The following is a 13,340-nucleotide window of genomic DNA, read 5'->3' as shown; positions in this document are numbered from 1 at the left end:
TCTGATATTCGATGACTAATATGTTGAAGGTACTGTCTAAATAAGCGAGAAGGAAAAAGATGCTAACTCAAATGTTAGGTACCGCATATATTTTAAATATCCTGAGTTCATTATATGTTATATTATACAGGTTCCCTGAAGAATTTGACAAGACGTCATTTCACAAAGTGCGCCATTCTGAGGATATGCAGTTTGCCTTCTCTTATTTTTATTATCTCATGAGTGCAGTTCAGCCACTGAATATATCTCAAGTTTTTGATGAAGTAGATACCGACCAGTCTGGTGTCTTATCTGACAGAGAAATCCGAACACTGGCTACCAGAATTCATGACCTGCCTTTAAGTTTGCAGGTGTTGTACTTTTTTTTTTCCCTAAATTTCGTGACATTTTAAATAAAACTTGTAATTTTGATACTTTCTCTTTTTTCTCTTACATATTTCAATGTAATGTAAATAAAAGCAGTTCTTAATGAGGATGTTTACAACTAGTCCATTTTCAGTGCCAGAATTAAAACCAAATTTGAAGTTCATATCTTATGAGATTACCTTTGTTAGACTTGCAGTTGGGGTTGTTATTGTATTATCTGGAGAAGAACCAGACCATACCTGTGTATAAGATTCTTGTGACAAGTTCACTCAGGCTTCAGGAATGGCCAGCTGGAGCTCTCAGTCAGGCCCGCGATACTGCACAGTTCCCTTTGTCATAGCCCCTTGTCCCAGGGAGATGGAAACTTACTAATGAAGAGTGCCAAGATGACTCTAACTGCATGATATCCCATCTGGTGATCCCCTGGACCATCTTGTGTAAAATGGCGTCTCACAGTCCAGGATGTTTCCATTTTGAGACAAAGATGAAATATTTGTATCGTCTCATTCTGCCCCTTTTAGGGTGTCTTTATCTTAAGAATCATGTAGTCAAAGTCTCTTTGAAGATGACATTTAAACACATTTTGGAGACTTTTACATAGTTTTTATTTTTAAAACCACAGTCATTACCTGTAATGTATATAGAAGGTTTATCCTTTTATTTTGTTTCGTTAGGATTTAACAGGTCTGGAACACATGTTAATAAATTGCTCGAAAATGCTTCCTACTAATATCACTCAGCTAAGCAACATCCCACCAACTCAGGAAGCGTACTATGACCCCAATCTGGTAAGTGGAATGGACATTCTTTTATGTAAATCAGAAAGTATGTCTTTTTTGGGATTTATACAATTTCTGTATGGCACGTCAGAAACTAGAAGTGAATTCTGTGTGTCTTTTGTGGAAGTAGCTCAGATAATCCAGGATAATTGATATCTTGCTTTGGAATATCTTTTCTCCTTCATAATGGATGTTAAGCTAATACTGAGATTAGTCACTTGTATTCTATAATCAGGCCTCCTCTTCACCAAGGATGGCAGAGGCCTAGCCCCAAAGTATTCTCCTTGGCTTGGGAGGACAGTCCTGAAGTTAAACATTAAGCAAGGAAATATTCTTCAAGTGGGGTACCATCTTGCATCAAAGCTGTTTTGATGCTGGCACTTCCTTGATCTTACCAGTAGGGACTGTGGATGATTGACTCACATATATTGGAGTGCGACTTGGCTGAAACGGTTGGAAGACTGTTGATTGTAAGATACGTCCCACTTTCAGAGTTGTGGCCATGTACGTTTAGAATTGATAGAACAAGGAAGTAATATTAATGTGATGCTTACAGTTAATTTTTGCTGCTCTATGGAAGAATGTTTACCAAATAAAATTGGGTAGGGGACAAAAAGGTAGTAACATATGCACAGTGTGATTTGAACTATGGAAAACTCCCACATACCTTCACACACACACAGACACCCCCCCCCCCTCAAAAAAAAGTAATGGAAATGACAATGGGTTAAATCATAGGTGGTTTTTAATTTCCTTTTTTCACACTTATATTTTCCATATTTTTTATAATGACTAGCTTTCGATTTCATAATCAGAATAAAGTATTAAAACATTTTTTATTTTGCAATGTTCAAGCCATAATTAGATAATTTATAGTAAACTGCACATAAGACATTTGTAAACAAATGTAGAGAGAGAAGAGTAACAAATCAGTAACAAATCTGGTTCCCGAATGAAGGAAAGCGTTCATTTAGCATTCATGGCGCACGTCAGGGACTGTATTCCTCACCCTGCCCTCAGAGAGCCCCATGAAGGCTCACTCATGGTGAGACACGGTGTGACCAGTGTAGCCGTTGGTGAGAGAGGTCAGCATAGGACCTAACAGAGACATAGACCAACTATAAGTATTGCTGATTATGCGTTGAGTAGTTTAGCAAATGACGTGGATTAGTATGCAGAAATATGTCACTTAAAACTTTATTTACAAAAACAAGCAATTAACCTGCGTGCCATAGCGTGCCAATTTGATTCGTAAAAATATCTTGATTACTGAGTGTTTTAGTGCTCTCTTAAACTTTGTATCTGAGGTGAATGCTTCACTCGCCTCACAGTAGTCTTTGCCTTGATGTTATGTCTGTATTTTTTCACAGCCACCTGTCACTAAAAGTCTAGTAACCAACTGTAAACCAGTAACTGATAAAATCCACAAAGCATATAAGGACAAAAACAAATATAGGTAAGTTTAGTTTAAGAATAATTATATAAGAATCTGGTCTTTTCATAGTTTTATAATAGTATATTAAGCATTCTTTTAAAGTTGATGTGAAATTGTTTTCTTATTAAATTTATCGGAGTGACATTAGTTAATCACATAGGTTTCATTGTGCAATTCAATAATACGTCATATATATAGTTGCATTGTGTGTTCACCACTCAAAGTCAAATCTCCTTCCGTGACCATATATGTGACCCCCTTTACCCTCCCCACTTGCGCCTTTCCCTCTGGTAAGCACTAAGTTGTTAGTGTCTATGAATTTTTGTTTGTTTGTTTTGTTCCTTTGTTGCTTTCTGTTTTATATCCCACATATGAATGAAATCGTTCTTGTATGAGATTGATTCTGAGAATATTGAGTCTGTTAAAGTTTTATAAAACGTTTTTTTAATTGAAAGTTTGTTTTCATATCCATGTTAATATTTATACTCTTTAAATATGTTTGATAATCAGGTTCGAAATCATGGGAGAAGAAGAAATTGCTTTTAAAATGATTCGTACCAATGTTTCTCATGTAGTTGGCCAGTTGGATGATATAAGGAAAAACCCCAGGTACTGGTTGTTTTTTTTTAAATTAATAAGCTTTGTTTTTTAGAGCACTTATAGTTTCACAGCAAAACTGAGCAAAGTACAGAGACTTCCCATGTTTAAAAATTATCTTTAATCATGCAAATAAACATGAAAAAAAAAGGCAGCAGACTTAAGAGAAGGGTGTAACTTATTTCTGTTTGGGGCAGATGGAAATGTCTAATGGTGTGAGATACTGTTTGAACTTAGAGATGGGAGTTGTTAGTTGAGCTACAGGGCTCCCTTATGTGGAGGAACTAGCATGGACTTCTAAGGGTCCAGTGACATGAGCTGTTCAGGGGTTAATTGCGTCATAGGGGAGGTGAGGCCACACAGCTGGGACTCATGACATTTCTAAAACGGTGATTCCAGAAAACTTGCTTTGGTGGTTAGACTTATCTTTGCAATTCAGAGTAAAGTTCAAATTAACTTTTGTGGAAAAAGAAATGCGTGAATGTGAAAATTAATCCAGTAAACTATAGTCATTCTTTGGGGATGAATATGTGTTCAGATTTACATAAGCCTTGAAAGCCCAGCCTGGCCTCTCTAACAGTTGCCTTAGATAGTTTGATAAGATTGGCAAAAACCCTGCATTTTTGTTTTAAACTTTAGTGGGAAAAAGGTATTTCATCAGTTTTCTGGAACAAAAAAGACCATGACATATTAAATATTTTTATCTGAGTCTTTTATATAATCTAGAAGTCTTCAGTTTCACCTCATTGTATTTATGATTTTAATTATACATGATCAGAGATGTAAAATTTCTAAACATGTTAAAGCCATGGCATTTTTTTCTAAAAATCTCATTCTTTTTTTTCGGTGGGGAGACAGAAATTGGAATTTTAAGAAAAATGAAAATATCTTTAATGCTTTTTTTAGTGTGTTTAGTAATTCACTAAAATTATTAAAAAACAACAACAAATATTTTCCATAAGCCAAGCAAACAGTAAGCCACAATAATTAATAATCACCTAGCCTGTAACTCCCTTTACATGTCTGTAGTTCTCTCTGCCTGGAATACCCGGCTCTAATTTTTAAAAATAATTTTATCCTTAATAATTAATTTTTGTAAATGCTTTTTTCCTCCCTATTCTGTTGATGTACTTTCTCAGTCGTTAGTAATCTGTAGTAATGCCATATGAGAATTTGCAATTTTTAGTTGTACCTTTTACTTTTATGTCTTTGCGCTTATTTGAAAGTTTTTGAGTGACAGAATTCATACCTTTGTGGTACCTTTAAGGGACAGGGTTTAAAAAACACATGGCAAGCCAAGCTCCTCCTGCAGTGTATGCCAGGCCCAGATACCTCCTGCGACCCCGAATAGATTTTATCATTTTTAGCTCTTATATGCTTTGTTTTACTTTTACAGGGGCTTATTTTAAGTGAGGAGTGGAAAATTAGTCTTCTGACTTAAGCTTTAAGGACAGTTGTATCCCATTAACAAGGCGTTTGGCATGGGCAGCGTCCAGGCCTTGCCTTTTCTCTCTAGCCTCTTCATTTCTGCTGCCCTTCTGTTTCATTGGCTTCATCCTCAGGCTGGAGATGGAGCAGGCGCAGCAGTTCTAGATGTCCCTGCAGACATAGCCATGCTCCAAGGCACAGAGGGAATGCCCCTTGTTGTGTGCCACGTGTTGTCCCCCCATTCCGACACCAGGCACCGTGAAAGTGAGGGATTTGCTTACACTATTTAGAGGCTGCCTCTGGGTTGGGGTGGGTCACCTCCCTTTGAGTCAGCTGATGGGGTGGAAATAGTGAAGTGCAAGTTCTTTTTGGAAGGAGACAGGAGTATTTGCTGGGAATCCTGAAGGGTCTGCTTTAGCCGCCCTGTATCCACACACAGCCCTTATCTTATATGTACACTTTGTTTAATTTTTCCCAACTTTTTGAAAAAATTTTGAAGATACAGAAAAAAAGTTTTTCAGAGTAGCTCAACAAACCTCATAAATACTTAACCCAGATTTAAAAATTGTCAGCCTTTTGTCATATTTGCTTGATCTCTATGTACACACATACAGTTTTGTTTTTATTTTTTGCTCAAGCATTTGAAAATCATTTGCACACATCCAAAACTTTACTCCTAATTATTTTAGCATATGTCTTCTAAAACAAAGTCATTCTTTATAAGACCATTAATGCATATCTAAAAACCTTAACATTCACTAAATAATACCATGTAATAGACAGTATATATTCACATTTCCCCAGTTGCTTCTAAATGTTCTTTATAGCTTTCATTTGTTTTTTAATCCAGGATTTAGTGAAGGCTCATGCCTTGTACTCTGTCGACATATCTCTATGATACTCTTTAATGCAGTCCCCAAGTTTACAGAATAGATGGGATAATGAACTTTCACAGACCCATCACTCATCTTCAGTAAGCAGTTTACGGTTGATCTTGTTTCATTGAAACACACCCACTCCTTCACCACTTCCCAGTAATTTTTATATCAGTCTCAGATATTGTATTGTTCTGTATAAAATTTTATATAGAATTTTCAATATGTTTCTTGAAATTATAAGAACTCTTTAAAAGTAACCATGATACCATTATTCCCTAGTATGATAAACTGAGCAATGTACACATTTCCCTAGTTTTCTTTTATAAGCATTTATGTGTTTTTTAAATTTGTAGGTTTGAAGTGGCATCAAGTAAATGCATTGCAGTTAGGTCTGTGGGTTTTCCTTCAATCTCTTTTTTAACCATTTAATCTTGTGTGTGTATATGAAGAAATCCAACGATATATTCTGTGTATTTCCTATATTTTGGACTTCTCTGATTGTATCCCAGTAATATAACTGTATTTCCTGTAAACTAGTATTTGTATATGAGGCCTTGATAAGTTCAAGTTTGGTGGTGATTTTTGGTTTTCAGTTTTGAGGATTTTTTTGTTTTTCTGTTTTGTTTGTTTTTGTTTTACTTCAAAAATGGCATTACCCCTACCTACTTACTGTTTTGTGCCTTTGCCTTGAAGGGAACTTGAAACAGTTGGGAGGCACCACTGTAATCTGCTTTTTATCAGAGCTCTGGCATCTTGCAGCTTATTTGGAGAAGGGGTCATCAAACTTACAGAATCTATAGCTTTGAGGCTATCTCAATATCTACATGACTATTCTTAGTAATATAACTATCAGTTTAGAGAACTTGGTTTTAGGTACTTACTAATTGTTTTCCTGGTTGCTGACAAAATGCTCCAGTCACTTAACTACATCTATTAAACACTTAATTGGGGACCTGCTAAATGGACATCATTAATTTATTTCCATAGCTAGAAGGCACTTTCAGTGTTATGTTTTCTAGTTCTGTTTTGTGGGTAGGGACTACCCAAAGAAAAATTTTACAGAATGTTATTACCCAGAGAATTATATCAGTAAATGTAACCACTCAGGGACATAAATCCATTTAAAATATATTAGGAATCCACATTTCCTGTTTCGTTAGGTCAGGATCATCCTTATGATAACCAATAACCCTGGATCTCTGTTATTTCCAGGAAGTTTGTTTGCCTGAATGACAATATTGACCACAATCATAAAGATGCCCAGACAGTAAAAGCTGTTCTCAGAGACTTCTATGAATCCATGTTCCCCATACCATCCCAGTTTGAGCTGCCAAGAGAGTATCGAAACCGTTTCCTTCATATGCATGAGCTACGGGAATGGTAAGTTATACCTGTGTGTGTATTTTTTTTTTTTTTAGAATGATGAAATTTCATTTATGTGTCATTTGGTCTATAATTTCTTTGTAAAATACACTAACAGTTTTATTGATCTTAATCATTGAAATGTACTTTTTATTGTGCTCACTGGCTGAGTGCATCTGCTGAGCTTTATTCATTGTCATTGCTGCCATCAGAGTAGCCACCTGTTTCTTGATTACCTGCTATATGGCAGACACTGTGCCGGACAATATATTTACTTTGTTTTTGAAAGGTACTGTTATTGCTATGTTGTTGCTGTGTTATAGAGGAGAACATGGTAATAGAAGGCGAAGTAGCTGATAAGCAGCAAATACAGCCTGATTCCTCACCCTCTGCATGTTTCACTATATTCCAAAGCTGCTTTATAATGTTTCCTTCATCTTTTATTTTACTATGTTTTCTAATACTTAGTTATACAGATAATTTCATATTTTAATTTAGGAAGATTTTTGACCCCTCACCCGCCCTCCCACCATTCCAGGTGATAGGAACACAGAGGCACAGAGGTGTGTAAGAGAAGAGAGTGCTTTGGAGAGGGAAAGGGGAGATTGTGAAGGGCTGCATCTGAATTCGACTCTTTTCTTTAGGGAATGGGGCTCCCATTTTTTTTAGATGTTTGTTTTGCTCAGACTTTATGATTTGGAAAGATGGCTAATGGTAGTGTGGGGGTTGGTAGGGTGGTGAGGAATTTGGAGTGGGGCAGTGTTGTCTGAGAACTGGAAGCAGGCAGACAAGTTCTAAGCATACCAGTTTGCCCTGTAACAGACCGTCAAGATGTGAACCAAGGACACAGCCCAGGAAATAAAGAGAAGAAGGCAGTAGACAGAATAGGGAGAAATTTTAGAGAGGAAATTAGGAGACTTTGGCAGTTAGAAATCTTTGGTGTTTCTTAGAGTTGGATGAGACAATTAGCATGTATGTTGCTAATATCTATATATATTTTTTATTTTAATGAAGAGACGTTATTACAAAATCGTGAGCCTTGTCTTCCAGAAATGGCTGGAATAACTTCTTACCATTTGCACTTTCCTTTAGTTTAGAAGAAAGAATCCTTGGATGGTTTTAAGTATTAATGCCCCAAACCCAGTTTGTAACTAAATTTACCTTCAGGGGCTCAATTGAATAAGAAAGGAATGGGTTTAAGAGTAGTTCCAGAGGACTTAGGTTTCTTTGTTGTACAAATGGGACGGATCAGGTGTGGGGTATTCTTTGCAGTTGCCTGACCTGGGACTTCCTTTTCCTCATCCAGCTCAGCTTCTGCGTTATCTCTCACTGCTGACCCACCAACACCTCTCTACTTTCTAAAAACTTTTCTTTGTCTTTTTCCTTTCATGATACTGTGCTCTGAATTCCTTGTCACCTTTCCCTGGTTTCTCGATTGGCTTTCTTCCTGTTCCCCTTTCTTGGGTATAGCACATTGTGCCTCAGTCTGTGTGCTGTGAGCCCTCTTCAGGGGCAGAGCTGGTGGCTTATTTGTATCTGAGTCCACAATGCCTCCCTAGCACATAGTAGGTGTTCAGTGGATGGGTGGCTAAGGGAAGCTTGGTTCACCCCCAGCTGTTATAGGGTTATCTGGTTGTTGAGGCAACTCATTAGTTGTGTTATGGCCTGTAGCTTCTTAGCTCTTAAAATTACACACATATTTTGAATGTCACAGTAGACATTAGAACTGACTGAGCTCATTGTGAGCAGCGGACAGTAGAAACTACAGGAGGAAAAAGTGTATTTGAATACCATTATGAATATGTGACTTGAGGTAAAGTCATCTCCTACCATACAGTTGTAAATGAGAATCTGGAACTCAGCACAGAGACCCCAATTTGGTAGCTATTAGCATATTTTCCAAGTGTATGTTAAGCATTTATTTAATTGTCATAATAAATTATTCATTTGTTTTTATATTACAGATAAGGAAACTGTGATATACTGCCTCTATTTATCCCCAGTATCCTATCTCCAAGTCTAGTTGATTCTACTCTCAGAATATCTCTATTGTTGCTTCTTTTTATTCTCACCACCCCTCATTCTTTTTTCATGCTGGACCAACATGACTACCTGCCTCTGGTCACCTGCTTGTGACATCATCCTTCAGATGGTCACCATTTTCACCCTGATTCATTCTCATTCTCTCTCTGTCTCTCTGTCTCTGTCTGTCTGTCTGTCTCTCTCTCTCCCTCCCTCTCCCCCCACCACACACATCCATCTACCTCTGCCATTGCATCTGCTTTGCTACTGGAGTATTATGTCCAAACCTCATTTTGGTTTTCCAGAACAACTGCAGTTCATACCCACCTGCTTTTCCATGACTTAGCTCTCCCTGATGCCACTGTGCCAGGCTTCACTCAGTTCTGTAGGACTCAGCTTTCCTTTCCTGCCTTCAAGGCTTAAATAAAATGTTACCATCTCTGAGATGCTTTCCTCATTTTTGTAAGTTTTTCCACAAGACTTTGCTTTTGAAAATACATGTTTCTGTCCATCTCGTGTGATGGCTAGTCATCTGCAGGCTGGTGACTTCCCAGGGTTGTAAACACTTTACAGCAGGAACTTCATCTTGTTCATCTCTCTGTGTCCACAAGAAGTGTTTATATTGAATGACTGAGTGAATAAATGAATATGAATGGATAAATAAAAATGAATGAAAGTGTGCTTTTGATTAAGCACCAGAAGTAATTTTCTTTTGAAGTCTCTGCTTGGATAACTTTTACTAATTCAAACATAATGGAAAATCAGAACTCATGTTGGAAATGTGAATTGTGTTAACATTTTAGAATTGCCTCCAGACAGTGTTTTTGTGTTTTACATTGTTGATTTTGCTCCACTGGTATATAATCAACTCTGTGAATTATAATTAAAACAGTGAAACCATACAGAGCTACATAATTCCTTCCTTTTCTCTTTGAACAGGAGAGCATATCGAGACAAATTGAAGTTTTGGACTCATTGTGTACTGGCAACATTGATTATGTTTACTGTATTCTCATTTTTTGCTGAACAGGTAAGTTTTATGTGGGGATCAAACAGTATTTTTTGGTATATTAGTATCTGGTTCTTTTAGAAAAGGATATAAATTCCCAAGAAAATTTTAATTTTTTTTCTGTTGGTTTTTAGCTCATAGTCTAGAATGTCAAATGTACTTTATAATATTTAGGCATCAACATAATTATTTATCGTCTATATTCATAACCAGTATTCTTTTACCTGGAACTCAATAGATTAACTTGCAGGCTTCAAGCTAAAACTAAAAAGCTCTGTATTTTTAATGAAAAAGCACCTAGAATCTTCATCTGATACCATTTTTTTTATGGTCTCCATTTTTTTTTCTTACACTCTTTCTGAAACTGACTATGACGTCATCTTCAGACTTTCCGCTGTCCTATAGACGGTGCCCATTGTGCTCACTTATATTTTTCTCACATTTCCTTTGAATTGCTAAGAGTTCTCCTTGCAGGCACACACATGGCCTCTTCAGGTGAGGGTCCAGAAGTAGAAGGGGCATTTGTGAGGTGGAAAAAAGGGACAAGAGAATCCTTATTAGGCTGCAGGTATGAAATGCTCTGAACAAAAGGGATTGAAGAGAGGGAACAGGGTCTGGGCTGACTGGACTTGTGCAGGGCAAGCGAACCTGGCCTCAGCCTCCTTTCAAGATGCTGTTAAGTGAAGCTTTTTCATCTGTCACTTATGGGAAACTTAAATTGAATTTCCTTACACCGAGAAGACGGAGAGGAGATCAAAGTACTGATAGCTTTAGGATAAACAGCACCTGGTGACTTCCTGCCTCAGATGGAAGGAAAGTCAGGAAATGGAAAATTGTGCAGGCGAGCTGGACTGCAATTTAACCTTCATCTACCGCCCAGGGAATATAAATCTTGTTCTTGATGTTAGTTGCTATTGTTCCTGGCAGGTAAAAATCTTAGGGACAAAAATCTTAAGAAGACTGTACCTGATTTTTGAGCAGGAGTCCACTGAGGAACCTGTGAGTCTGCTGTGTGCTGGCCTGTGAGGGGGGAGGAAAAGGGACCCTGGCTGAAGGAGCAGCTGGTGGCAGTGGAAGGGAACCGGGAGGGTCCCATCTGTGTCGTTTATACCAGCAGAGAACAGAGAGCCAGAGAGGCAGGAGGAGAGTGAAAGGAAGAGAGTTATAATTCCCCCCTGCTCTCTGGAACCTTGCTCTTTACATACTTAAATCAATTTTCTTAACCTCTCTACCGTGCTCACAAACAAACCAGCCAGCGCTGCCTCTTCCTCTGCCTCCGAATCCCAGCTCATCAGTCAAACCATGGAGGTTTATGCGTGGGCAAAGCCCTGCTTCCACCTCAAGATGGGGGAGTAGACAGTAGGACCCCAAGTTGAAACCATAAAGGACACATTTTCTCATTGAAACTTTGTTGTAATGATGGTCAGGTTTTCTCTTTCAGGTTTCTCATGGATAAACTTTTTCCATGAGAAAAAAAAAAAAATCCAAGTTCTACGCTAGTAAATTACAAATGAACTTTTTGCTGCCTTGCAACCCATTTATAAATTGGGTATTACCTGTATTTTCAAATGATTATTGCTATGTTTAAGTATTGGGGGAAAAATGGTGACAGGATTTTAATGGAGGGTGTTTTTTTTCTTCTTTTTTCTTTTTTTTTTTTTTTTTAAAGAATACATATATAGACGTTTTTAGACCTGGAGACAGTGTCTTATGGCTAAGCAGAGCCAGTTTCTTTCATTAGAAAGACTCGACAAACAAACATCTTGAAAATAAATATGCTTGATAATCGCTGTGTAAAAATCTGTAGTTATAAGTCTTTAAAAAGTGAAGCTTGAGCCAAAATAATTTTAATCTCTGTGGATTTAAATATCTTGTGGGCACATGTCTAGGTCCATAGAATCTACAAAGCCAAACAATGGGGATTATTTGCTGTCGGTGTTTTTGTTTTGTTTTGTTTTTTCGTTTTTTTTTTTTTTTTCCGTAATGGAAATGATTAAGGTTATATGACACTCAGAAAGTTTAAAGTTTGTCAACATGGAAATTGAAATTTATTTTGTCTTTCATCATTTAGTTAATTGCACTTAAGCGGAAGATTTTCCCCAGAAGGAGGATACAAAAAGAAGCGAGTCCCGATCGAATCAGGGTATAGAAGCTCTTCATTTGAAAATCATCTACCTCAGCATTCACTGAGCATTTTAAAACTTGCCATCACAGAGACGTCCTCATGTCGTGATGCTTAGCTCGCTTGGCCTGAAGAAGGAAAAACACTCAGTACATGGATATAGCCTAGTGACCAGGAATGGTTTAACCAACACACTGAAAACCTGTGTTTTGAGCAGCTCTGAACTGGTTTTACTTTTAAAGCATTTGTTCATGGACCTGTCATTCTTTTAACAAAAAGACTCACTGACAAGAGACAGCTGCCAAGTTCCTGGCAACCATTGCCAACTAACTTCAACTCGTGAAGACGGCTTGGCAGTGAATGTTAAGAGACCCCAGTCTTTGCATTCCAATGCCTTTTGCTACGGTTTTACATTTTTGTTCTTTTGTTTTTCTTTTTTTCATTTCTTATTTTTAAAATAAGTAGCTACTAAGTTAACTAGTTATTCTTGCTCCTGAAGATAATGAATTGACATGTCTAAACTTGTTTTTATGGATGTTATTTAAATAATTGGCTGTATCTAAATTATGGATTTTATTGACATTTAAGACTGTAAATGGTCTTAAATGGCTTATAACTACTAACAAGCTCAATGACTGACATCTGAAATGCTTTGTCCTTATTTACTTCAGCCCCTAAGAATACTGTGATTTCATGTAGAAGCCTAATTACAAAGGGCTAGAGTTAAGTAGCAGAGCTACTTCCCAGATGTCATTATGTTTTGGAAATGTACATATTCAAACAGAAGTGCCTCATTTTAGAAATGAGTACTGTTGATGGTACTGGCACATTACAGTGTTGTCTTTTTAAATATCCATCAGTATATTCCAGTTGGTTTCATATAATGCAGGGGTCAGCAAACTTTTTCTGTAAAAAGGCACATAGTAAATATTTGTAGGCCACATGTGTCTCTGTTGCATTTTCTTCTTTGTTGTTTAGTTAGTTAAAACATTTTTTAACCTTTACAAATATCAAAACCATGTTTAGCTTGTAGTTATACAAGAACAGATCACCAGCTGGTTTTGGGCCACAGGCCATTGTTTGCTGACCATTGGGATAGAGAATTAGTATTTTTATGTATGAGTAAGCGCTAACGTTCAGCCATATTTTATTTATATCATACAGTGGATTTCTGGAGACCCGATTCCACAAGTCCTTTTTGAACTCTGATAGGTATTTTAAATCATGATCTCAACAGTATTCTTTCAAAATGGCACACATATTTTGTAAAAAGAAATTGTAAATACTGTGTTTGTGCTGTAAGAGTTATGTATTTCAAAAAGTGAAGTCTCATGACAACTTA

General features: G+C 37.1%; 1 protein-coding gene across 3 annotated transcripts in view; it reads left to right on the top strand.

Annotated features, from left to right (window-relative positions):
• The window catches only part of GNPTAB (N-acetylglucosamine-1-phosphate transferase subunits alpha and beta), a 58,070-nt gene extending 44,730 nt beyond the window's left edge, over positions 1-13,340 (top strand). For all 3 annotated transcript variants that reach the window (XM_016127047.2, XM_036237360.1, XM_036237359.1), the window contains exons 15-21: positions 131-350; positions 1,041-1,154; positions 2,516-2,601; positions 3,091-3,189; positions 6,696-6,863; positions 9,807-9,897; positions 11,948-13,340. In XM_016127047.2, the coding sequence (XP_015982533.2) occupies positions 131-350; positions 1,041-1,154; positions 2,516-2,601; positions 3,091-3,189; positions 6,696-6,863; positions 9,807-9,897; positions 11,948-12,025 (856 nt within the window). In that variant the 3' untranslated portion in view covers positions 12,026-13,340. The remainder of the gene's footprint in view (positions 1-130; positions 351-1,040; positions 1,155-2,515; positions 2,602-3,090; positions 3,190-6,695; positions 6,864-9,806; positions 9,898-11,947) is intronic.

This window comes from Rousettus aegyptiacus, unplaced genomic scaffold (genome assembly GCF_014176215.1).
Source record: "Rousettus aegyptiacus isolate mRouAeg1 unplaced genomic scaffold, mRouAeg1.p scaffold_m13_p_2, whole genome shotgun sequence".
NCBI lineage: Eukaryota > Metazoa > Chordata > Mammalia > Chiroptera > Pteropodidae > Rousettus > Rousettus aegyptiacus.
This window is presented reverse-complemented; position numbering and strand designations above follow the sequence as displayed.